General features: G+C 37.5%; 1 protein-coding gene across 2 annotated transcripts in view; it reads left to right on the forward strand.

The window, feature by feature from the left end:
* SCGN (secretagogin, EF-hand calcium binding protein) overlaps positions 1 to 20172 on the forward strand; it is a 56951-nt gene extending 36779 nt beyond the window's left edge. For both annotated transcript variants that reach the window (XM_075211331.1, XM_075211333.1), the window contains 6 exons: positions 3531 to 3608; positions 4427 to 4482; positions 4985 to 5030; positions 15741 to 15800; positions 17030 to 17098; positions 19656 to 20172. In XM_075211331.1, the coding sequence (XP_075067432.1) occupies positions 3531 to 3608; positions 4427 to 4482; positions 4985 to 5030; positions 15741 to 15800; positions 17030 to 17098; positions 19656 to 19784 (438 nt within the window). In that variant the 3' untranslated portion in view covers positions 19785 to 20172. The remainder of the gene's footprint in view (positions 1 to 3530; positions 3609 to 4426; positions 4483 to 4984; positions 5031 to 15740; positions 15801 to 17029; positions 17099 to 19655) is intronic.
* Positions 20173 to 23222: the final 3050 nt, after the last annotated feature.

The following is a 23222-nucleotide window of genomic DNA, read 5'->3' on the forward strand; positions in this document are numbered from 1 at the left end:
ATAACTGGTATGATGCTGCTCAACTTTAGCGCCTAGCACTAGGTGTAGTGTACTCCCCTAACTACAATCCCTATGGTTCCAAGACACCAATTACAGTATACAGGTACAATAACAGATTACAAAAGTTTATCCTTAATGGGGACCTGACATCTGAATCCTATAAGGGAAAATACCTCAAAAGAAATATATATAATACTGTATATGGACCACCATACAATGGTCACCTAGATGAAATATACAAATATGGTCAGACCGGGCACAGATAACAGGTCTACCTCCTAAGAGGCTTAATGCCAATCTGGTCTCCTCGGCCTACTGCCTGATGTACTTAGCCACAGGCTAATCCTGGAGTTTAATGTGCCCAGAGGTTAATTCTGGAATTTAAATGCACCCCAAGAAGAAAGTAAAATGAGCATCCAGCACCTAAATACCCTGGGCCTAATGTCCACTACTGTTGCACGGGCCTAGTGCCCAAAATATATCACAGACCTTGTGCCCAATATGTACAGAAAGGAGAATGCAGGTGTGGGCCTTTAAGAGAGCTGCCCAAGGGCCTTACCATACTCTGGCAGCTATTGTTGGCTTCTTCTATGGACGGTCCCCAGCAGTCTTCTTTCTTGAGCCCGTCCTTCTCCAGCTCTTCTGTCGGTCACCATCTTCTATCTTCTTCCAGCATCTCTCTTCTGTCCTATTCGCACTCCTTCACCTTTCCTTCAGTCTTCCTTTCTTCTTCTTCTTCTTCTTCTTCTTCCGATGTCTTATTTCTTGATTCAAATGTCGTTCCTCCGGAGCCCCGATCTTTTGAGTGTCCACTGTTGAACTGTCTTCACACAGTGCGGGATGGCTTCATTATAGCTGTCGCATGGGTGCTGAGCAGTGACACCGTGAGCACGAATTGGTTTGCCGTGGTGGAAAAACTTCAAAATAGCTGGTGGTGAGCCCTGATTGGTGATCCCCCAGGAACAAAGAAACACTTACCTGAGCTGGATGGCTGCTCAGATGAGTGTTCTTCTCTTCTATTCTTTTCCCACTTCATGGGCTCCCTCTCACATGCTGTCTTTCTTTTTTTCTTTAAAAGTTTCAATCACTTATAACTCATAATGAAACATGTATATCTAATGGTTTAATTATATATTGCAGTATGTGCCTTTATATTTGGGCAGTAGGGCCACAAAATACAGTGCACTCCCCATTCCAGAGGCTATCAACCCTGCACTCAAAAAGCACTGGGACTCTTCCCAACCCCCCAGGGGCCTCTGTGTTAGAGCAGTACAAATGACTGATGAGAAATTACTATAGCTGGGAGCAGCTGGGAGTAACCAAGACTTCCATTTAACCCCAAATCACAAGTACCCAGCATGGAAAGACACTTGTGTTTGTGCTCCTGGTGAAGGGGAGTACTGAGGAATCCTGGTTATAATCAGTTTGCATCAGCCAGCCATAGTGTGCGAGAGGGTCGTTATGGGGATTTTGGTGGAGGTGTCCACGTGGACCACGACAGATCCAAAAAAAATCAAGGGAGGAGAAAATATGTATTTTTTTATTTTTGATAAAGTGTTGAAGAGGGGTCAGGTAGTCTTTTACACAATTTAACTTAATTTGAAAATTGTGTGTGTCTTATATATTCTTCTTCTTTTTGTTTAATGGACAGACAGATTAGGGATCCCTTTCCATTCTGGCACGACATGGGCCTGAATCTTTTAATTTTCCCAGCCCCACAGCCCAGGGGAGGCATGCTATTTTTTACACCCCACCCAGAACCCCCACCCATCGCCCACCATAGATTTCCAATATATGCACTTGGCAAAAAGCAACCGTGGAATGAAGCCTCCGCCCATTTATCTCATTACAATAATTTTGCGCTGCCAAATGAAATCTCATTTCTGCACTGCTACACATAAAGCAAGCTGCATTAGTGCACCCACTTTGCACGTCGTACTAGGAATGCATAGAATCCACCCATCTCTGCCAAACCTCTTCCCCCTGACTGTGCATCTGCTGCTTTTCCACAAGTGCAGCCCTCTTGCCCTGTAATCCTATACGCTCCAGCAGAAGTCTAGGCCCATTTGAGCAGATTGAAGTTCACAGTGGTTCCAAAGCTGTATTTCTGCTGCAGAGCTGCCATTTTACAGTTCATAAATGACTCTGTTGACTTAATCTATAGTCGCTGCCAAACATTTGTTGCGATATTCTGTTTTATGAGTGTAATAATGTGGAACTAAGACATGTCAGTAAGTGGATACATCTGCCAAGCTGTAAATAAGACATTATTGCTATTGACTTGGTCCTGTTATTCACATTCATTTGTGCTATTTAACAGTAAATGTCTTTTTAAAATAATGCCACTGCCAAAGAGACAATGATATACAAGATAATATATTGCCATTACAGTTAATACTTACACTATTTGTTACACAAACATTTTATTATCTTTGATTTATAATGGCAAGATATACTAATGCAATTTTACTAATGACATTCGTATAGTTAGTAGTGTTAGGGTATTGCTTTTAAATTTACACCAGAAAAATGTAGAGTGCTGAGCGTTTACATGAACATGTGCAAAAATATATGTAAAATGTATGGACCTACCACTTTATCAGTTTCTTCCCTATGATTATGTACTGGATGGGCACCTGTATATTGTGGCACAAAATGAAATAAACAATCAGTTTTTTTTTTATTCTTAGGAATAATTTCTGTCAATTATCACTACTATTTCTTTAATTTATATAGAACTAAAACTAATTTGTTGAGGCAGTCTCATTATTTACACATTTTTTGCATTTGATACTGTACCTTCTTTTTAATGTCAGCAAAATCCCTAATATTCAAATGATGTTTATACTGGGTGGGCCTGATTCATTAAGGATCTTAACTTAAGAAACTTCTTATTTAAGTCTCCTGGACAAAACCATGTTACAATGCAAGGGGTGCAAATTAGTATTCTGTTTTGCACATAAGTTAAATACTGACTGTTTTTTCATGTAGCACACAAATATCAACTTTAAATTTCAGTGTACAAATAAGCTGTCAAGTATGTGTGTGCTACATGAAAAAACAGTCAGTATTTAACTTATGTGCAAAACAGAATACTAATTTGCACCCCTTACATTGTAACATGGTTTTGTCCAGGCGACTTAAATAAGAAGTTTCTTAAGTTAAGATTCTTAATGAATCAGGCCCGGTGTTATTATTCTGTATTTTGAACAACTGCACCGTGCCACGTCTCTTGTTTAATGTGAAACTATTAATTAAGATTTACTGAAATATAATATAACTCTAGGCTGGTTAGACTCTATCTGTTTCTGACCACAGGTACCAGCCACTGGTGTCAACATAGTTGTAGGACCATAGGAATCACCTTAAAGAGGGAAGGATGAAGAACACAGCAGGCTGAAATGTGCATGCAAAATGTCTGTAGCTGATGTTTCCATTAGTCAATCCAAGCAAAACAATTAAAACTGATTGACATATATAATATACATTCTAGTAAACAGTAATTCCTGTTTTTATATTTGTAAAACCAGAATTTCTTGCAAGATCTCTTCTCACAACATAAAAAAATTATCACTGGAGATAAATTGGATGAATACACTGATACTATGGTAAGTGGCCCTAATATATGTGTATCATTGTGAGTTTTATTTCCTTTATTCCTTATTTCTTGACTTGAATAATGCAGATCACTTACAAATTTAATGACATGATTGCACACAACTAGATCATTTACAAACAATTATAGTATAGAAAGTATAAAAAAATGTTTCCTATAAACTCCATCCATCAAAGGTGTGTAAATTTGGTATTGACGGCCAGCTAACCATTTAGATGTAATCCTTTAAAAGCACAACAGACTTCCACTCTCATCACATCCTTCCATTTTTGGTTACAGGAATTTTTTCGGGCTGCACCCACTTTATGGAATTCCCTCCCTCGCACAATAAGACTTTCCTCTAGTCTTGAAACCTTCAATCGTTCTCTAAAAACCCACCTCATTTTCAAGCTTATAATATTCCTCAACCACCCTCTTAATCTCCCTAGGTTACCCTATTACCACCCTCTACACAGCTAACACAAGACAATCCTCTGACCAACATAGTTGTGTGACTGATCACACAGCCCACTAAATACTTGTTAACCATTCTAGCGAGACAACTATGCAATATGATGCAGCATTTACTATTGTGTATCAAACCATTGTCCCATAGATTGTAAGCTCATGAGCAGGGCCCTCTTACCTATCTGTATGTATTACCCAGTATTGTTTTATTACTGTTTGCTCCCAATTGTAAAGCACTATGGAATCTGCTGGTGCTGTATAAATAAACGTTGATGATGGGTATTATACATAACAGTGCTGGGTTTTGTTTCTCTTTTTAGCCTTCACTTAAATGCATTGATTCTTTGTATTTTTCCATTTTAGATGAAACTCTTTGACAAGAATAAAGATGGCCGGTTGGATCTGAACGACTTGGCAAAGTATTTTTCTTATGCTGACGTTCTGAATGCGTGTTCTTGCCAGATGTACTGTCGATATTTCCTTTCTGTACAGATATACTAGCAATTCATACAAAACAAACAGTGGAGGACCTTTAGACCAATAAAGGATACATTGATCAATCCAATACTAGAGATCTAGGCATAATGCAAGTGTATATAATAATAATGTCTCTACCAACTATTCAATGTTTTTCACTTGTGGCAACCTTACAACTTAATGTGTATTTATTTTCTTCTGTGCAGATGAGTGTTTATAAATGCTATTATTAAATACAATATCTGTCAAGTTTACATTAAGTTGTCCTTGTTCTATGTAAAGACAACCCAAGCACAACTGTTGTGGATGAGTGTATTTGAATACATGGAAAAATTATTTACAGAAATACATATTTTCAAAACTAGTAGTAGAACCACAACTGGATGTAAAATATTGTATATTTATTTTACTAGAAAATGTATTATTTTTTTGTTTTGTTTTAAGGATCCTGGCACTTCAAGAAAATTTTCTTCTTCAGTTTAAAATGGATGTAAGTATTACTGAATACATGATAAGTCTCTTAAAAATAAATGAGAACAATAAAGAGTCTAATTGTGCATTTCCTATCAGGGATGGATTGTCTAAATCTGAATGGGTAAAGTCTCTGTTTTTGATTGGTTGACAGTAATACTTCTTAATTCTGAGTCAATGCTTTATATGGAGTTCATTCAGAATTTTCGTAAATCAGTGATTGTTACATTTGTTGGCATGGAATGATTCAGATGAATTTAGTTCAGCAGGTTATGAGAACTATCTAGAATAAATGCAATATTTTGAAAATACCATATTATTAGCAATTGGTAGCCACATTATTTCCTGTTTTGTATGTGTCTTAATGGGGGTTTGCAGGCATAAAATTCAGCCCATAGAGTCGGTAGTCATGGTGTTTTTGCAACTGAGAATAAAATTTGGGCCTCAGAAGACTGAAGGGTGAAGCAGTTAAAGGAAGTAAATTCAGGTCTTATGAAGATAGTAGCGTTGGGGGTTACTATTATGTTTGAGTTGCCAAGGCTCCCAGACTTTATGAAAATTTTCAACTGTATTGTAACGGAGACTGGTGATATACTTCATAGTGTCTACATGCCAGATTCTGTTGTGGATGGTTGCGATGCCTTTTTCCAGTTGCTAGCAATTTGCAGTTTAACTTTCTTTTAAATGTGCTCAATGGTTTTATTAGCTTTATCTATTGATCTTATTGGTTAGCATAGTAAAGAAATCAAGTGGTCCTTTGGCAATTGAATATTAATAAACTGTGACTACAGGTATATTATACTGGGTGGAGTACGTTATACCAATGCTGAAAAGTCAATTGGTATAGCGACAAAATAAAGCCTATTCTAATAATTACGATATAGAGGAAATGCAGACTTACTATAAATAAGACAGACCACATGTGCGTCACTTACAATGGAGACAGTGAGATATGCTATTTTAGAGCGGCAATGCCAGGAGCGTAACCCTAACCCTACTCCTAACCCTAAACCTTAGATTACTTTACCCAGGTGGTGGGTCCTGGGATTGCGGCTTTAAAACTGGAAATGTCACTTTCTGCATTGTTAGTGATGTCAATTCCAAGTGCCGGCATTTGCTGCTTTCCGAATGTATACGAGCCGTAGAGCAGGCATGTCGCACATGTGGTCTGTCTTATTTATAGTAAGTCTGCCTTTCCGCCATATTGTGATTATTGGAATCGGCTTTATTTTTTCATTATACCGGTTGTCGGAATTATCAGCATCAGTATAATGACTACCACCCAATATGCTGTTCCAGAAACAAGATATTACTGAATGGTTCCACCAATTGGTGGCCACAGTTCTGACAGCACAGATTGGATATATGGTGATAAATAGCTTGTAATTTAGTGGGGGCCATGTACCATCTGGTGTAAATGTTATAGGTATTTTCTCTTACAGCTGTATTGCTTGAAGATTTTGCGATAGGTTGATGTAGGAGCGACTATCCTTCCTTGTCTAGTGAGATTCCTAGGTCTTATTCCCATGCTTTTCAAATGGCTCTGGTGATTGAGAATTCATTTGAGCCTGTATGAAACTTTTCACTTGGACGTAGCAAAATTGAAGAATGTGAGGAAGGATATATTACTCATGCCAGAAAAGGTGTGTCAGGCATATTGTCCCATAATAAAAAGAAATCTGTCCAGCCCACTGATAGCCAGAGTTGTGCAAAAGCTGCTGAACAAACTGGGAGAGAGAGAGTGGATGTTTCCAAATGTGTGTGAGTGGAGATGGGTATGGTGCTAGCTCTAGGTGTTTGTTAAGTTCATACTATATCGCCAGTGTGAAGTGGACAGATGAGACAGCATAGACTGAAGCTGGTCTGAGGTGCCTGGGAAGCTGTGGTAGGAGTCATGCTCCCTGATCGCTGAACAATGCTTACTAAATATTGACCACATTTTTAACACCTGGGCCAGCATGCCATATGGCTCAGTTGGTTGGTGTAGTATTATTTCTCAAACAGAGGAAGGCTCAGGCCCCCATTATGGATAGATTTAGCTCTGCAAATTCTTCTATTTCTGGGCTTTTTGCCAGTCCAGATAAACTGACCACATAGCGATTGGAGAGATGGAAAAGAGTCGGGAATTTAACTAGTAAGGTTTGGAACAAGTACAGCAGACTGGGCAAAACATTCATTTTTATAGTGTTGAACCTTGCGAACCACAGGATGTAAAGGGGATTCCAGTTGTTTACGTCCCACGTAAAAAGAGAAAATAACAGATGGTAGTTGGATTGAACAAGTTGGTTATAATCTTTGGTGAGTAAAAAGTAGCAGATTGCTAGGGGGAACCATGTAATGTCAATGTTAATTTCCAACAATTTTTCAGTTTGATAGGAAGGTGAAGAGCGAGTGCTTCAGACTTGGAATTGTTCACTTTCTATCCTGATAGTTGATCTCTTCTCTAATTATACGAATAGGTTTGTGGCAAGGACAAGGTTAACAGAACGTTATCCGCAAACAGAAAAAACTTGTTCTGGTTATCATGAATTTGGATCCCCTTTACATCTGGATTCAGTCTAAAAAGAAATGGTTCAATACAAAGAGCTTAGGTTAATGGGAGATGGGGTGGGCTTGACTTGTCCCATGACTGAGAACAAACAGAGGATTTTAAGTCATTTTTCGAAACCGTAGAAGATGGATTCTGGTATAAATCTTGTTTAGAGAAAATGAAAGAAGGATTATATATTTTTTAGGGTTTGGAACATAAATGGCGTTATTGACATCTAGGGCTAAAATCACAGAAGGAATCTTGGATGTTTATGTAACAAATCAGATCCACCATTCTTCTGGTATAGTCCAAAGCTTAAGGTTGGAGTAAAATAATTTGTTTAACGTAGTGCACTAATAGTCTCACATTAGTATTCTTTTAACCGATGATTGTAAATCCCACTTGGTTTAAAAATTAACTTTTAATACTTATGTTTAAAATTATAATATTATAATCAGCAAAATAACTACAAAGTGAAGTAGTAAATTAGAGTAATATTAAAATCTTCTGGGTACACATTTTAATCCTTCTATTTCCTATTCCTGTGATTCCTAATAGATATACCCAATTATATATATATTGGTTGAATTGTACTATTGTCTCTCTTAACTATTTATAGCTGCTATCTAAACTTTTTTCTCTCAGTTCTCACTCTTATGTCAGCATTATACAGATTTTTTTAATGATTAACACAATTTTTGTGAGGATAAATATATTATCAGCAACAAATTAAATTATACCTTAGATCTGGATAATTTGTTGAACGCTAGAATTACTACTTCCAATATCTAGTCTGATTTCCAGCCATTATTGTCTCTGAATTTTAGTATATAGAGTGAATAGCTCTCTACCTCTCATTGTTCCATTGTTTCTAGGGGCAAATTGGAGATGGTTCATCTATTTGCTAAAATTAATTTAGAATATAACACTTCATAACACTTCATAATATTCTAATCAGATCTAGACAAAAGGTTTTTTAGTAGGAAATAATACATTAGTCGAGTTTGGATTAAGTATACCCAGCGCGTTTCGCTGATAGTACTTTTTCAGGCCTTGAAAAGCACCCTCATGAAATGTGGGTTGGCATTTGCTGGGTACCTTTAATCCAGACTCGATTATTTTATCTTTGATTGCCTTTTTCACCTCTTTCTCCATTACATCTGAGTTTTGCTTATTGGCTAAACCTCTGTTTAGATTAGGAATGTTACAGCTATTTAGATATCATTGTATATCAGCTGGAGTTGGCCGTGGAATGGTGGTATTTTTTTGTGGATTACAGAGGAAGGTATAGAATTGATGAAAAGATTTATTTATTACATGGTGGTCGTAGCTAAGTTTACCCTTTTTGTTCCTTTCAGCTATGATGGCTTGTGCTACTTTTATGCCTTTCACTTTTTTTGCAAGCATAGTATCTGCTTTGTTACTTTGTTCTTAAAATTTCTGGTTTAATCAGTGAAGGGCTTGTTCAGTTTTTTTTCTACCAGAAGATACTGAATCAATTCTCTAACTGTCAGGATTTGTTTATAGACAGAATTAGAGTGATTTTACGAAATGAGGCATAATTAAAGATATTGCCTCTAATAACCAATTTATGGGCTTCCCACACAAAGGGGGAGTAAGGAGTCCAAAGTTAAGTTTATATAAAAATATTATTGGATTTGGGCAGTTAATTGTTTTTTGAATTGAGGAATTGTGAGACAAGTTTCATTGAGTCTCCAGGATGAGCGACCTCTGGAGCTCTTCAATAAATCAGCTGTAGCCCAAAGCATGGAATGATCTGACCAAGCATTAGAAAAGCTGCCCATACCTCAAAGAAGATGAATTAATTTAATTAACTTGATAGATGTAGGATTAATGGCGCTCCATGAAATAAACAGACCAGCCAAATGTGTAAGCAGTGCTCTAGAATTCAGTATAGGGGTGAAGTGTGCCAGGAGTCTGACCTATATAGCTCTGTAGAGAGTATAGTATTGAAATCGATGCCTCTTTGCGCCTTCTGGAGGACATGTATGACAAAATAGTAGTATAGATGTGATTTAACTTACATATTTTGAAGTGGTTTGGAGGTGTCTTTTTCCACAGCTAGCAGCTGCTGACAGGGTGTGTCTGCAGTGAGTTTAATCAAGCAGAACACCTGAAGAGAACTCATTTATAAAGAGCAGGTGAGAGTGTCACCTGTCCATCAAGATAGAGCTGTGTAAGAAATGTATGGTATTTAAACCTGAGTTGTTCAACATGAAGTGTGACTGGTGCTGAACAAGTTGGCTGGTGACTAGGAAGTTGATCTTTGTTAACTAGTGTTAGGGTCACAAGAATGTCTGTGGAAATTTGTGTTGTGAGCCACTTTGCCATCCTGACAATAAAAGCAAAGAAAAAGCAAGAAGTTGTTTGTGTGTTCATCATCTGAAGGGTGCCCTTGCTACAATATATCTCAAACCCATATTACATTATCAGAAACTGTAGCAAATTACAGATAAAGGGCCTGATTCATGTTCAGACATAAGTTCCTTTGCATAGGGTATTTTGCATGAAATAGCTCTACTCATGCTCAGAAACGGACCTTACGCCAATGAATGGGAGGGAAGGGCTGGATGAACATAGTCAATGCACTCAAGTGAGTGCCTAGGGCGTGCCAACGCAGATGCGGCTGATTCATTGATGGGTGTCTCTACAGTATGTTATCTTTAGCCACCAGCTACAGGGTTGCTGTAAGTGTCAGTTGATAGTGATGACTGCCATGGCATAGACTTTGTACTTAAATCCACATCCTGATTTATGTATTTGCAAAAAATATATATTTTTATTAATGATTATAGTGTCATGAGTTGTTCATTTATTTTGTAGAACACTAGATAGTTTAATTGTAATTTTGAGGAGTTCCATCTATAATACTAGAATTACAGCTTAGTGTGTGCTGCAGAGAGCACATCAGTGCATTCATTGTTAGCTTGTGTTAAATGAAGTGAACATTGTGCTTACAAAGCAAGACTTTAAACCTTTTACACACTGATGACTTGAATCAAGTACTGTAATGGAAATGTTGTTTGTTAAAGCCGGTCAATATGTTATCTGTAATCTTTCTTTAATAGGCAACATATGTGTTTCCCAGAGACAGACACTAGAGACTGAATACTTTGTTTCAATGTATTTATATTTTTATTAGAAAGATTGGTTTTCCAGAAAACAAATGTTTAGGATTACACAAAGAAAAAGGGTGTAAAATATAGAGTATAACACCGTATAATAAAACAAATATCACACAATACTATCAATATAATTATGCAAGCAGGCATAGAAAAACATACACAAGCCATTTTTGTAATATTAAGTATAATATGTTATTTAATACTGAATGCTTGTGAGTGACAAAAATATTTACTAAGCAGAATCTTCTCCCCTCATTACATACTAGATTAAATTGACCATTGGAATCCTGCAACCATTTTTTCCAATTGTTTTAAAAATTAAATATATTATGCAAGGTACTGGCAAACTTCTTTCCATTAAAAAAGTTTAAGGGCTAGATTTACTAAGCTGCGGGTTTGAAAAAGTGGGGATGTTGCCTATAGCAACCAATCAGATTCTAGGTTTCATTTATTTAGTACCTTCTACAAAATGACAGCTAGAATCTGATTGGTTGCTATAGGCTATATCCTTACTTTTTCAAACCCGCAGCTTAGTAAATCTAGCCCTAAGTATTTAAAGTTTTAATTATTATTCATGATTTTAGTAGTTTAAGCATCCCGCTTACAAACCATAAGTCTATGCAGATTATGCTTATAACAATGTTGGTAAAATTAAACTTGTTCAGAATTCATTTGCATGTTACTTTTAATAGTTCCATGTAGGAGAGTGTTTTGGAAAATAAAAGTAATATGAATTATGTTTAGGTTTTATTGTGTGGACATCTATATGTATGGATATACTACATATCTGAGTGTGTCCTCTGATAGCAGGTAAAGGGTTAAACTGGGTACACACAGGGCCGGATTAAGGTAATGGAGGCCCCTGGGCTATGGGGGCCTCCATTCCCCCGTGAGGGCCCCCCCCCCGTGATCCGCAGATCACACGATTCATGATCGTTTGGTCAGATATTGCAAGAGTATGAACGCTCCCACAATCATGTTTTATCGTACCAAAACACATTGCATCTGTTGACTTGGTTTTATAAACTTCCTAAAAATCACGATCAACGATGGAACAATGTTGAACAAATGTGGAAGTCTGTCTCCAGCATAGTTGACAGATATCTGTAGAGTTTGTACGGAGTCACAATTTTTTCAGCAGATGCTTATAAGAGATGAAGATCACAGATCTTAAAGTAAATTTAGTAGGTGCGTGCGCATGAATCGGCATGTTGATTGTGAAAATGTTACAGAAATTGCAATATGATTGTGTACCCAGTTTTAGTATTTGTTTGGAAACTCTGTTTAGAAGTTCATGCTGCAATGTTCATCTTCTTCCCTTTCCCTCTGCAGACAGCCCAGACAAATGTTTCCAGTTTAATCACGTAATCGGGGACATTTATAATGTTCATTTGTGTTCAGCACAGACTTGTTCAATGTCTTCATCTGGTCGGAGACAGGACTGTAACCCTTCTGCAAGCCCAACATTTGTGTTTCTCTTTATCTGTTTCCTTGCAGACCACCATTAAACTAACCTGAAATCTCTGTAATAGTACATGTTCTTCACCTTCAAGGAAGTAAAGGTGCCATAGCAATAATATATCAATTTTAATCCGTACATTCCGGTTAGTGGAGGTCTATTACGACATGCACCACAAAACAATCTGGTTGTGCACCAGAGCAGGTGGATGCTCCGTCCAATGAAGGTTACTTGCCTAGTCTTCACTTTCAGGAGACGCCTCTGCATCCCATAAGTGTGTGGAGAGGTGAAATAAATATATATATATATATATATATATATATATATATATATATATATATATATTATGTATGACAAATCATCAGCCATTTGCAGCATCTGAAGAAGCTAAATGTATGGTAATGGTAATGTGCGCTTGGTACAATGTGCAGGACATCATTCTGAGGTAAACTTCGGAGGGAACCAGCTACTAGATGGTTCGATTAGTCTTTCGCCTCTATAGCCGGGTTGGTATAGTGACACAGGACTAATACCTGTCTGTACACCGTACACTTCTCTCCTCTGCTCCTATGAAGTGCAGCTGTAGTTCCCACAAATAGTCTCCATGTTTCCAGCTGGATGAAATAACTGCTAAACTTCATCTTGAAAACAGCTGTCACAGATGCTGTGGATCACAATTTGTTTTTAAGATCTTTGAAAAGAACTTGTTCCAAAGGTTTCCACACCACAATCTGGGAATGTCTTGGTTTTCCATGTTGACTCTTTGTGAATTTGCAGGTTCATATGTGATCACTATGCAAAATTGTAAAGGTCACTTTGACAGACCAGCCTCCTTTTGCTTTAGAACCGCCCCTATTAAAATACATTTGCAGTTTTCTATATCTATGTATATTTCATCTATATTGATGCTCATTTTCTGCTTTAAGTTGTTAATGAGAGTGACTGGACATGGTGTCTGTGTTTATCACACTTCTGTATATGTGAAGCTTTTTATTACATTACTTTGAGTGCACATAAAATATGCTTCTTTGCTAAAGTGCAACAAGGAGGGGAAAATAAATCACATTAAGAGGATAGGACATGGTCTAAAGAGCACCAGCTCTGAGCCAGGGCAAATTCAAGTTCCATTGCGGAACTGAAATGTGCATGCAGCCCTGCAGAAAACAAGGAACACCCCTTAAAATACACCCTTTCCTATATGTAAATAAAATAATCTCATTCCACAAAAAGACATGTCGTTTCTGCTCTGCTCCCTAAAACTAAGTGTACTGCTGGACACAATTCATACTTGCTAAGAAATACTGCGCTAACGCTCACATCTGCCTTTGTAAACTCCTGCTACTCTGCAAATGTCACTCTACTTTTTGCTTTGCAAACCTATGTGTCATGTCAACCCTGGTATACTTTGCTATAAGGTAATAGCCACTAAAGCTTTGACCTCAGCTCTCTTAATAGCAAAGAATGCAAGGGTTGATGCTGTGCACACTGTGCTTGGTGTACTCCTATACATATTATTACAATTTAAATTAAGTGCAGAGTATATACAACTCAAAAATGCTAATTTGAGGCTGCTTATCATGCTATTGTTCCCATACAGCCTAATCCTGCCAGCATACAGGTTAAACATACCTTCCAGCTGTCTGGATTTAGGCAGGACAGTTCCGATTTGAAGGCTCTGTCCCGCCATGCCGATCAGGACGGATTTGTCCCGATTGGTGGGAAATTTGGGAGGTATTCTGTTCACTGCTGCTCTACATGGCAGAGCAGCGGTTAATGGGTGCCGGAAGGGGTGTTTGGAGGGGAGTACAGGTTAGCCTAGCGCTTCAAAATTACTAGGTATGCCCCAGGGGTGTGACCACCCCCCACTGGGCCATGGTCACACCCCCATTGTTCAGTGGACACCATCCCCCCCACCACCGTCTCGTTGCCAAAGAGACTAATGTTGGGTGGTATGGGTTAAATACCGCCGCAATACAAATTGCACTGTTACTTTTTTTTATATTACAACCAATGACATCAACTATTGATTGGCAAGGAGAAGAATGAGGTCCTGGTAAGGGAAATTATTTCCTTATTTTTCTGTTGAGATTGGCCCACAAAAAATAGAAAGTGCTCCGTAGCTTTTTCAATGGTTTTAGTTATATGTCTGTATGATTATCCTTCCAGACATCATCTGTGTGACTAAAGTGATATTATATTTTCTATAATATGTTATGCAATGCATTAATAACACCATATTAGTTTATCGCGTATATTATTATTATGTGTAGTAATGTATGTATTAGTGTTGGTTTGAATATAAGACCTGTGAAACAAGATTATTTTCTGTGCACTGCTGCCAGCTGGCTGAGTCATATTTGGCTCCAGCATCATTATTATAACCTCTGTACAAAACACTAATAGCCTTTTAAGCTACAGGAGGCAACATGATTGGTAAACACAAATGAAGTCAAGGCTATATATATCATGGAGTATACAGACCATTAAAATTAGCAGTAAAGTTCAAGGATTATAGGAAGTGATAACAGGACAATAAAACCAGACTATGTGACATACATAACAGAATAGGGCTCTGAACAGCTAAGTGTCGCTAAGGGCTGTCCCTTTGATGTCACTTACAAGTCATGATTACTATTACTTTTGGGCTCCAATTTTCTCTTTTTGTCCTAAAACACTGCTTACTCAATTCTTACTTAAATAAGCTCTGATAATAATGGGACATTTTTCATAAAAGGTTCTTAAAGACTCTTTGGGCCTGATTCATTAAGGAAAGTACTCTTTATTTCACTTAAGTTTTCTCCTGGACAAACCATGTTACAATGCAAGAGGTGCATATTAGTTTATTATTTTGCACATAAGGAAAATACTGGCTTTTTTTTCCGAGACCAACTTTAAATTTTAATGTACAAATAAGCTATCAAGTATGTGTGCTACATGAAAAACACACAATATTTTCCATATGTGAAACATAATAAATTCATTTGCACCCCTTGCATTGCAACATGGTTTTGTCCAGAACACTTACGTAAGGAAACTTACTCAATATTTTGCTTAACTTTCCTTAACGAATCAGGCCCTATGTATCTTATCATCACTGGTACACAGTTCCTAGTGCTGGATAGGTATATACTTAAAAGTAGGGGATGCTCTCGTTCTATATAATAAGCCAAAAACATTTCTTGAGAACAGCATGGATATTCAGTTGTTTGGGAAACATTTCTATGTGCATGTTTTCATTTGGGAATTCACAGGGGGAAACCCTTATAGCGACACATTAAGTGCTTTTGTATATGTGGTAACTTATGTGATGATTTTGTGAACTTTGCAACTACAGCTAGATGATACACAATAATCACTTGATAAATGTAGCTCAGCTCTTAAGCACATCGTCAGTAATTTTTTCACAGTAATATAAAGATTCAAGTGTATATACTAATGTGTATTCAAAACAGTCATATATTTTACCAGAGCACAGCAAAGACCAGACATAACTAGAATTGCTCCTAAGTTTTAGATATCGTCAACTTTGGTAAACTTGAAGTAGCAAAATTGAGCTCTTCCCAACGGTCTCAAGATTTTTTTCTATTTATTTAGGCAAGCAGTCAAGACGAAAGAAAAAGAGACTTTGAAACAATTTTTCAACACTATGATGTAGTAAGTATGATTTAGTTAAATGTATTGACAGTTTATGACATTTTCTCCTAACCTGATTGGGGTTGGAAGCAACCACAGATCTGTTAAACTGGAGTAAAACTTAAACCTTTACTAAATCATGCCCCTAGTCTGTACCTTAGCAGTGAATAATCCCCTAGTAAATGTAAACACCAATAGACTGCAGTATAATGCTGACCACACATGAGTTGATATCACAGGCGACATATAGGTCCAGTATCACCACATGTGTCAGTCTAAAATAGCCATGATAAACAATCATTCTAACGTGTGTGATTTCAACTTCCAACTGCACTCTCAGACCCCAGTGATAGTGGAAGTGGCCACACAAACAGATGGATCAAGTTATACAGTGATTCTGTTGGTTTACAGGATCACAGCATGAATGAGCCCCTTAACTGCTCAGGTATATGCAACTCTAAGATAACAAATTGTAACTTCTTGTTGTCTCTGTTTCACATGCTTTAGCTGACCTAGAATGAGTAGGTAGTGTCATTCTGCCTTACAAGGTATGTTTATTACAGAATACAAGATCTAGTACATTTATAGATATATTGTTATTATCTTTTATTTATATGGCGCCACAAAGTGTCCGCGGCACCATACATCGTGCATGGGAACAAAGCAGGATACGGCAAACAGGGCATTACAAGAACAAGTGCAGCAAAATATCAACCCAGTTGAGCATCCAGGACACAGCATACTGGGCAATACAAAACAAAGTGCAAATATAAGTGAGGACCGGGACACTGAGAAACTAGAGGGGGAAAGGGAGAGAGAACTAAAGCAAATAAGCAAGAGAGGGGAAAGAGAACTAAAGCAAGTTGAACCTGTGCCCATAGAGTGTAAGCTTGCCAGCAGGGCCCTCTTACCTCTCTGTCAGTATGTATTACCCAGTATTGTTTTATTACTGTTTGTTCCCAATTGTAAAGCGCTACGGAATCTGCTGGCGCTATATAAATAAACAAATGATGATGATGATGGGCGCAACTAACAAGATTAGAGCCTGCGAGGTGCAAGAAAAGGGAGACGATGAAACCAAGGGCAGGGGGCCAGTGATAAGGGTGCAAAAATGAAGTAGATGAGCCAAGGGCAAAGGTATGGAAAGGAGCAGAACATGAGGATAGGAGGAACCTGCTCGCAGGAGCTTACAATCCAGAGACATTAGAAAAACTAGAGATTGGTTAATAATAATACTTGATTTCTTTCAGAGTAAAACAGGAGCCCTGGAAGGTCCTGAAGTAGACGGATTTGTCAAAGACATGATGGAGCTAGTTAAGGTGAGTTTACTTCACAGGAATATAATGTAAGCCACACAGATGTCCAATTTTTTGCTACATTTTTTAAAGGGTATGCACTAAAAGACATTCTTTTGGCATATGCTTTCTCTTATCAAGTATGCAGATGGAACAGAGGTATCACAGTTTGTAGTGCACCATGACTTAGAATTAAGTGGATAATCTGTGCTTTCTTGACACCCTATTAGTTTAGCTTTGAATAACTCAGTATAGTGAAGATATTCTGTGTTATTGCACTGTTCATTGCCATAAATGGTGTTTCATCTGTGAACCATAACTAATTCTGAGCTACAACTTGCTAAAAGAAATGTAGCTCCTCATGAAAGAATCACACACTAGAACAAAGTAAATATACCATGAGTTAATTAATTAACATTCATGCTATTTTTATTGATACAGTAAGATTCAGGTAGGGTATTCCTGTGGTAGCTATACCGTTTTCAAAGCTGATTAGAATGTGATTTCATATTACAAGAAGATTATACTGACTGGCCTTGGAAAGGTCATGATGAATGATGAAATTTCTTTTTTCACTGGAGGTTATTATAAAATTATTGTACTCATCTTATTGTAAGATTTGCCTTAATGTATGTCTTTGTTTAATGCTGTTCAAATAAATGTAGAACTGTCATTAAATAAGTAACAGGAACGATTTAATTAATAACACATTTAATTACTTGTATTCTTAGACATAATTTATAGTAAATTAAGCACATTTTCACCCATAAAATGCATAAAACAACTGAGCAAACTGAGTGGGCTACTTGTGTGTTCTTCCGAGTCTACTGTTTTGTCTCCCTATGACCTTCAGTGCTATTAATTATGTGTTACTAGACACGTGTTCGACTTTCAAGGGATAGAACACTTACATTCACATCACAGCCATCACAACATCCGTTTATTGAGTGTATACACCAGGAGAAATCTCTTTGTAAGAAAAAATGTTTCTGTGGCTACGGAGATTTTGTTTCAATGCTACATACAAAATAATGGGACATATTGTACACCAAGGTTACATGGCACACAAAACCTCTGCTTCATAAATAGTTTAGAAAAAGGTGATATTGCCAAATTGATAAGATGACCTGGAAACATGTTACATATTTTGAGGGTGCATTCAACAAGTTCTGAGCATATTTTTTAGTTATCCGTGTCTGTGAGTAGCTGAGCTTTAGTATATTCAGGGGAGATTAGTGAGATGATTTTGTAGGAGGCAGTGACCTGTCCACTTTTGTGATTGTGTAAGTGAGGACAGGACTGCATGTGACAGGGACTGTCTCATGATGTGGGGAGGGGAACTGATGCATTTATGAAGCCACAGACTAGAGTTAGACAGTGTAAGGACTATGGGGCCCCAGTAGAACACATTGCAATGTGAGGGTTTTGTCAAAGTGATACAGCAACTTGTAGTGTCAAAAGTACTTCTGTATAAAATCAAGCTCATGAATACAACTTGTCTTGCTGTCTATATGGAACTTCTTGCTTCTAATGACACTATACACAATGTGGTTTTTGTATGGACACCATGCCTGAGAGTTTGCACGTTCACTTTGCAAAGTGCACAGAGACGATTAGTTGATTGCAACACAGGGGCAGGACCAGTGATGTCACAACATGTCAGTCTCAGCTTTTTCACCTGTATCAGATATATGTGATATACCATTTCACTCCAAATATGCCTATGTATCATCTTGTTTTTGAAAGAAAAAAAAACATATCTGCATTTTGTTACCATTTAACATTAGCAATGAGCAAAATTGAATTTGTACATGTTCAACTTCACAAGTTTATGTAGTGGGCAAGAAAAGTTTATGTAGTGGGCAGGAAAAGTTTATGTAGTGGGCAGGAAAAGTTTATGTAGTGGGCAGGAAAGTTTATGTAGTGGGCAGGAAAAGTTTATGTAGTGGGCAGGAAAAGAACAATGTATACAAAGGTGTCCAATATTCAGTTATAGTTTTACATAAAATAAATCTAGAACTATATAGAAACACAAGGCAGAAGGTAAGTAAATAACTGAGTGTCTATGTATATATGTATTTTATATATATATACACACACACACACACACATATATATATAGGTACATGCTATAAGCAGTAATACATGAATATAGACAGTTGCATGTTAAACTCTGCTGAAACATACAGTAAACTCTATGATTTACTACTAGAATAAAATTGGATTTTTAGAGCACAATATGCTCAAACTATGGATATATTGGAATATCTCCGTTTGGAGACAATCCGAGATGCACAAGTGCACTTAGCCCAGATTTAGCAAAGAACACCCTGATGCGCACAGCCTTTCCCAGCAGAAGATGCAACATTTACACGCATTCAGATACCACCTTTTTGACTTGCAGATCCACCCCCTTCTCTATATGAATGTGTACATGATGATACAAATCAGCATTTTAGCTGCAACACCACATTTATGCTGGTTCATAAATTATCTTTAAAGTGTCTTTTTTCATTTTGGCTATGCATGTTGTGCACTTTCTAATTTTTATTGCCAATAACATTCTATGTTTTGTTGACAGCCAAGTATCAGTGGCGTGGACCTTGACAAGTTCCGTCAAATTCTACTAAATCATTGTGATGTCAACAGGGATGGCAAAATCCAGAAGTCTGAGCTGGCATTATGTCTTGGTCTGAAAGTAAACCCATGAAGTCATGCAGAATCTGCCTTCTTGTGCCTCTTCTTTTGTCAGAACTTGCTGGTTTAATGGTAACCATGTTCTGCTACAGACCCTTGTCACACTGGTGATTGTGGACCTTAGGAGTATCTACAAGTAATGCATGAGCTGCGCAGACACAATTTGCATAACAGGCTTTTGATGAATCAAAATATGTTTTTAAATAAATTGTTTTACTTCTATAATTACAAATTGAGAGTTGCATTAATGTATCGTTTTTCTTAACGACACTCTAGTGAAAGACAGAAAAAAATTCATTAATTCATGTCAATGTAATCTGTGTAACAATTGCTAATCAGTTAACTGTATCAAGCACCGTTGTGAAACAATAAAATCTTATGGTTTTTTTTTCAAAACACAAGCATCTGGTTTATGAGTTTTACTTAAAGAGGAACTTTCACTATAAAATAAGGTCAGCCAATAATTGACAGCTACTGAGCAGTTCCTAGTAGAGATGGTCACTGACCCCCGTGTTTTGGTTTTGGATTCGGTTTTGGATCTGGATTACCGTCGTGTTTTGGTTTTGGTTTTGGTTTTGCAAAACCTCCATTGCGTGTTTTGGTTTTGGTTTTGGTTTTGTTTGGTTTTGTTTTGCTATTTTTTGGGAAAATCCATGTTTTTGGGCCTAAATTAACCCAATTTAGTGCTCCAACTGTTTTAGAGACAAGTAATCTAATTGTTGAGGTAATAAATCATCCCAAAAAACAGTTTAATTCTTCGTTGGTAGGCCTATTCTACACACAAAACAGATTGTCTTCCTCTCCATCTATGCATATTGGCAATGCAGCCATCGTCTTTGAATGTATATTACACCCTACACTTATAGTTAAATATGTAAAGAAATGGAAAAAGCCAGTTTGGTTTCTGTCTCTCAAGGCCCCCCTCCACTTGTATAAAATACCAAAAAATTCAGCCATTATAGACTGTACAATATTAATTGACATGGAGAAAGCCAGTTTGGTTTCTGTCTCTCAAGGCCCCCCTCCACTTGTATAAAATACCCAAAAATTCAGCCATTATAGACTGTACAATATTAATTGACATGGAGAAAGCCAGTTTGGTTTCTGTCTCTCTAGGCCCCCCTCCACTTGTATAAAATACTAAAAAATTCAGCCATTATAGACTGTACAATATTAATTGACATGGAGAAAGCCAGTTTGGTTTCTGTCTCTCTAGGCCCCCCTCCACTTGTATAAAATACTAAAAAATTCAGCCATTATAGACTGTACAATATTAATTGACATGGAGAAAGACAGTTTGGGGTCACTCTGTCTCTCTAGGCCCCCCTCCACTTGTATAAAATACTAATAAATTCAGCCGTTATATACTGTACAATATAAATTGAAATGGACAAAGGCAGTTTGGTATCTGTCTGCATCAGATCCTCTCTCCACTAGGAGTAAAATAGAAAACTATTCAGCCGTTATATAATCTAGAATATAAATAGAAATTGAGAAAGGCAATTTGGTATCTGTCTGCATCATAATCATCAACATCATCATTAGCGCCCTCGTCGCCTACACAAATCTCCCCCTCATCCTCTTCTAATTCCAAAGTGGCATCCTCAATTTGGGTATCACCGGCTACACTCGGGCTATTAAGGCACACATCAGCAGAATGCTCACGATTAGACATCCCACTGTTGGATGGACTCTCCACAGGGATTGTTGTCATTTGTGAATCAGAGCAAATATTCTCCTGTAATGCCTCACTGGTATCTTGCAGCTCAGCTTTGACGCGTAACAGTAGTTGTGCACCAATTGTAGGCTGGGTAACTTTTTGGGATCTGCCACTAATAGCCAAAGGTGAAGGCCTCATTCTCTCTTTGCCACTGCGTGTGTAGAATGGCATGCTTGCAATTTTTTTTTTATCGTCACTTAACTTTTGCTCAGTTACACTTCGTTTTCGCTTCAATACAGTAAATTTTTTTTTGGTTTTTGTTTTTTGCACTAATTTGAAAACACTCTGTTGTTTGACATCGCCTTGGCCAGATGACGTACTGGGAACACTAACATCAGGACTGGTGACAGAACCTGGTTGCTCATTTAGATCATATGTGGACTGCTTTGAATCCATTGCGTAGATACTGCTGACAGATATGACTTTTGACAGCCAGAAATATTAATGCACAATTAGAGAGGACACCCCAAAAACACTGAGGAGTGCTAACATTTATTGAGTAGATACTGCTGACAGATATGACTTTTGACAGCCAGAAATATTAATGCACAATTAGAGAGGACACCCCAAAAACACTGAGGAGTGCTAACATTTATTGAGTAGATACTGCTGACAGATATGACTTTTGACAGCCAGAAATATTAATGCACAATTAGGGAGGACACCCCAAAAACACAGAGGAGTGCTAAAATTTATTGAGTAGATACTGCTGACAGATATGACTTTTGACAGCCAGAAATATTAATGCACAATTAGAGAGGACACCCCAAAAACACTGAGGAGTGCTAACATTTATTGAGTAGATACTGCTGACAGATATGACTTTTGACAGCCAGAAATATTAATGCACAATTAGGGAGGACACCCCAAAAACACAGAGGAGTGCTAAAATTTATTGAGTAGATACTGCTGACAGATATGACTTTTGACAGCCAGAAATATTAATGCACAATTAGAGAGGACACCCCAAAAACACTGAGGAGTGCTAACATTTATTGAGTAGATACTGCTGACAGATATGACTTTTGACAGCCAGAAATATTAATGCACAATTAGAGAGGACACCCCAAAAACACTGAGGAGTGCTAACATTTATTGAGTAGATACTGCTGACAGATATGACTTTTGACAGCCAGAAATATTAATGCACAATTAGAGAGGACACCCCAAAAACACTGAGGAGTGCTAACATTTATTGAGTAGATACTGCTGACAGATATGACTTTTGACAGCCAGAAATATTAATGCACAATTAGGGAGGACACCCCAAAAACACAGAGGAGTGCTAAAATTTATTGAGTAGATACTGCTGACAGATATGACTTTTGACAGCCAGAAATATTAATGCACAATTAGAGAGGACACCCCAAAAACACTGAGGAGTGCTTAAAATTATTGAGTAGATACTGCTGACAGATATGACTTTTGACAGCCAGAAATATTAATGCACAATTAGAGAGGACACCCCAAAAACACTGAGGAGTGCTTAAAATTATTGAGTAGATACTGCTGACAGATATGACTTTTGACAGCCAGAAATATTAATGCACAATTAGAGAGGACACCCCAAAAACACTGAGGAGTGCTAACATTTATTGAGTAGATACTGCTGACAGATATGACTTTTGACAGCCAGAAATATTAATGCACAATTATGGGGGACAACCCAAAAGCGCTGGGGAGTGCCAAATATGAAGAAAAAATAATAAACCTCTATCCTCCTCTCTGCAC

This window comes from Mixophyes fleayi, chromosome 5 (genome assembly GCF_038048845.1).
Source record: "Mixophyes fleayi isolate aMixFle1 chromosome 5, aMixFle1.hap1, whole genome shotgun sequence".
In the NCBI taxonomy this organism is placed as follows: Eukaryota; Metazoa; Chordata; class Amphibia; order Anura; family Limnodynastidae; genus Mixophyes; species Mixophyes fleayi.